The following is a 4,131-nucleotide window of genomic DNA, read 5'->3' as shown; positions in this document are numbered from 1 at the left end:
AGGTATTACAGATGAACACATGGGGTCATTGTTGTTTATGATGTCACCAGTGCAGAGTCCTTTGTGAATGTCAAGCGGTGGTTACATGAAATTAACCAAAACTGCGATGATGTCTGCCGGATATTAGGTAAGCTTCTTGGTGGAGACATTCTCTTGCTCTGGGAACCTGGGGAGTGCAGCACTAACTTGTTTTTTCCATTTTTAGTGGGAAATAAGAATGATGACCCAGAGCGGAAGGTGGTGGAGACGGAAGATGCCTATAAATTTGCCGGGCAGATGGAGATCCAGTTGTTCGAGACGAGCGCCAAAGAAAACGTTAATGTGGAAGAGGTAATGCACTAGATGGGAGTGGGTATAGACCTACCTTTCAGAGATAATGTTCTGAGAGACCAAATATTGCATCTATTCCAAGAAGATGCAAACCCTCCTTTCTTCTTTTGGAGGCAAAAATAGCTAGTTTGTTAGAATCATTCTTGCTGGCAGAGTTGAGGGAAAATCTCTCTTTACTCTACAAGCTGTAAGTGAAGAGCTGAAACTGTCAGAGGCAGAGCTGCAGTGGGGGTGGGGAGGAGAGAGACTTAATGCTGCATACACTGAAGCTGGATGGTGAAATTATTAAAACCTTGGTATGTTTTGATTTTTTCCCCCATCTTGCTTGAAGTGCCTGCCTTGGTGGGAGGGAACCCTAGATCTTAGCTCTCTGGTCTTGGTGAGGCAGAGTAAGGGACCAAACCCTGATTAGTTCATCTTGGTGGCCTTAGGAAGAAGAAAAATTCCAGCCCTGCACTTGCTGGCTTTAATCAGAGCCTAGCGTGAAGTTGAGGTAGGGGAGTGCTAAGTCTGATTTGGCTGGAGTCTGTGGAGCCTAGCTTGGCCTCAGACAGCTGTGGGCGAAGAGGGGAACCCGCAAAGACCAGCAGGTCATGACTCGGCAGCACCATAACTTGCTATCCCCATTCTGGTTGTCATTTTATCTGCTTCTGTAGACATGACTCCTCAGCAGCTGGCCTGCATTCCTGGTAGCCTGAACTTGCTTGTTTCTCTTGCAGATGTTTAATTGCATTACAGAGCTGGTTCTGCGAGCAAAGAAAGAAAACTTGGCAAAGCAGCAACAGCAGCACCAGAATGATGTTGTGAAGCTAACTAAGAACAGTAAAAGGAAGAAGCGGTGCTGCTAATGCCCTTTCCCTGCTGCAGAGACTGCTCTCAGACAGATCAGCCCCTCCAGCTAGACTCGGGCAATTCCACTGGGGCAGGCTTTGGGAGGACCTTCTCAGTTTTGTGCCGTTATTTAAAGATTTTTCTCCCTGTTTTCTATCAAGAAGCGCTGGCACCTTACCACTGTAGTGCCAAGAAGTTGTCTGATGGACTCTCGCCCCCTCTCCTCCCCTGCTCCTTCCAGCGCGCCTTGTAGATAAGAAAGGACGTTGCCTACCAAGTGGACGGATTTAACCCAAGAGTTTGTACATAATGTATATTGCTTTAACCAGCTGCACCTCCCTCTTGTTGCTCTGGCTTAAGCCTTCTTAATGTCAACCAATCATGAACTATAGAGTTCATCTTTTTAAAGATATAGTACAAAGTTCTTAATGTGAGTAGGCCCCTGGCTGACGGTGACTGCTCCCTGGGGCTTTGGGCTTCGTTTTGTTTGGGCTCCAGGCTGGCAACTGGTGCCTCTGGGGCCTTTGGTTTCTCTTCTGAGTTCCGGGCTGCTCCTGGGGCTTTGGCTTCATCTCTCTAGGTACCAGGATTGCAGAAGCTGCTGCTGGAGCCTGGGGTTTCACTTTCCTAGCTCCTGGGCTAGCAGCTGGTGCTGCTGCTTGGGCCTTGAGTTCTGCCATATTCCAGGATATGGCAGGATCCCTGGGTTTCCTCATCTCCCCATGCTGCAGCCCAGCTGTACCTATGCTCCTTAGTTTGTATCAAGATATTTAAAATCAATCCTGCAGAAATGGGATTTATTTGGACTTAAACATTTTTTTTTCTAAACCACCCCCCGACAAAAAAGAAAGTTGGCTCCTGGCGATCTCTGCTTCTGGGTCTGCCAGGGGCTTCTGGGCAGGGTCCAAGCTCCTAGAGAAAAAAACAGTGTGAATCTGCCAAAAACTTCCTCGTCCTGTACACAAGAAGGAGACATGAGCTTGAATGTGAATTCCGGTAGCAGAGCCTTCCTTGCAAGAGATGACAGGCACGGAAAAGAATCCCGATGTTCCAGGCACCTGGATCCGAGAGCTGCTGCAGAATCGTTCCCAGAACTCTTACGTCAGCAAGGAGGACCACTGATGCATGGAAAGTTTGCTTGCTTGGGTTATTTGGTGGTGGTTGTGTGTGCGGATCACCTTTAATGTATTCTGCTCTCACTATGCTGGACAGCATTTTCCTGACCCTCACTGGCTTTTGAGGGAAAAATAAGGGCTCACTTCATCAGTTTCTGAATAGATGCACTCAGAGGCCCAGCCAAAAGGTAGCACGTGTGTGGGCTGTTGAAGTACAAGTTCAGCAGCTGAATCATTCTCTAAACAACAATGAAATGATGACTAGGAAGGGGTAGGGAGTGAGGCTTCCTTCTGGACTCTGGAGATGACACTGCCTCTAAGGCGTGTGGTCCTTTGGACTCGGTGGTGGTAGGTTTGGTTGAACACGTTCCATTGATGTTCACTAGCTTTAAATCATCCCTTCCCTCACCCAAGCAAGGTTAAATCCAAGTCACTTACGATATTTTGCTTGGGTTGAATTCTTATGGTTTGTGGTAGAAGACCTGATGATACAATCACATGATAGATCAATCACTCTAAAGATTTTTTTTTTAATTTTTTTTTTTCACAGAAGCAATGAATGTGACAGGCTTTTAATCAATTAAAGTGCCAGGAGTGTCTACCCAATTGCCTTCTCCTGTCTCTTTTCACATATCGGTTGCATCTTTCATTGATTGCCCAAGAGTAGGTATGAGCTGGGCCAACGCTGCTAGTGTGAGCTTTCTGGTAATTGGAAGACATGGGATGGCTGCCTCAAGAGGTGGCAGCAGAAATAAGAGCATGCATCCACCTTCAATGCTTATAACATGGAATGCTGTCTGTGTGCCAGGAGGGAGTTCTGATTTTTCTCTAACTTGTGCTACAGTGGCCACTTTCAGATCAGGGGGCCATCCTGCATTACTTTCACAGGACTCTTGTGCAAGGCAGTGTGCAGGGCTAGGCAGAGAGAACTTGATACAGGCAAAAGTAAAGGAAACCCAATGTCTGCATTTACTGGAACTGATGCAATAAAGTGAGGAAATGGTGCACCTGATCTGGAGTGTTCTCTTGTGTGGAAAGGTTGGTCCTCCTTGGTCCAAGTGATTATGGCCATGGGTATGAACTTTGCCAATCCAGCAGTCCAACTTTCTCATTTGAAGTGGGATGTTTTTCTAGAGATGGCTGCAAAGGAGCAGTAATCTCCTTACTGTTGCCACTAAGTATTAAACAGGAAGGGAGGAGGAGTGGGGACGACATCTCTAGTGGTGCTGATGTGAAGTTTCCTACATGTCGAGCAATGGAATGTCTAACTGGTTTGCTAGGATTATTTCTGTATTGAAAGTTTCTAATTATGCTTTTTAAATAATTTTAAAAAACTAAAAATAAAGGTTACAAGCTGCCAAATTTTTCCTTTGAGGGTCTGTTTCCTCTGCTCTCCAGCCTCTGGCGCTGGGTTCTGTCCCTGGCTTGCTTCTTTCTGCTTATACACCATGCTTTTGCTGCAGAGTGCATCAGTAAAGTAAAATAACTGCCTTCAAACATCTTGCTGTTCTGGGACTTCTGGGTGTGCTTGGTGCAACTGCATATTAAATCTTTACCAGTGTTCAGTTGGCAGGAGGATTTTTTTTTTTTTTTTTTTTTTTTTAAGTAGAGGGGAAAGGCATAGTGTACAAGGTGAAGTGCTGATGGCTTTCCTAGGCTCTTTAGGTCTAACCTATTGGGTGCAGGGAAAGTCTGGCGCTTTTTTGGAGGCAGCGCAGGCCAGACTTTTAAATTGGTAAGAGAAGTTGGACAAAAGCTCATCCTGGATGTGGAGGGAGGGTTGCTTCCATCTGTGCCATTCTAAAATAAGAGTAAAGTAGCTGGTGCAAGATGGAGGCATTTCATTGTTCCTCTG

General features: G+C 46.0%; 1 protein-coding gene across 1 annotated transcript in view; it reads left to right on the top strand.

Moving 5' to 3' along the window:
* RAB35 (RAB35, member RAS oncogene family) overlaps positions 1 to 3,638 on the top strand; it is a 14,979-nt gene extending 11,341 nt beyond the window's left edge. Inside the window, 3 exon segments of the mRNA XM_006039450.3 lie at positions 3 to 127; positions 206 to 330; positions 1,050 to 3,638. Of these exon segments, the coding sequence (XP_006039512.1) occupies positions 3 to 127; positions 206 to 330; positions 1,050 to 1,178 (379 nt within the window). The 3' untranslated portion in view covers positions 1,179 to 3,638.
* Positions 3,639 to 4,131: the final 493 nt, after the last annotated feature.

The sequence above is a fragment of the Alligator sinensis genome, unplaced genomic scaffold (genome assembly GCF_000455745.1).
Source record: "Alligator sinensis unplaced genomic scaffold, ASM45574v1 scaffold505_1, whole genome shotgun sequence".
Lineage (NCBI taxonomy): Eukaryota > Metazoa > Chordata > Crocodylia > Alligatoridae > Alligator > Alligator sinensis.
The sequence above is the reverse complement of the archived record's forward strand: the minus strand, read 5'-3'. Positions and strand labels throughout refer to the sequence as shown.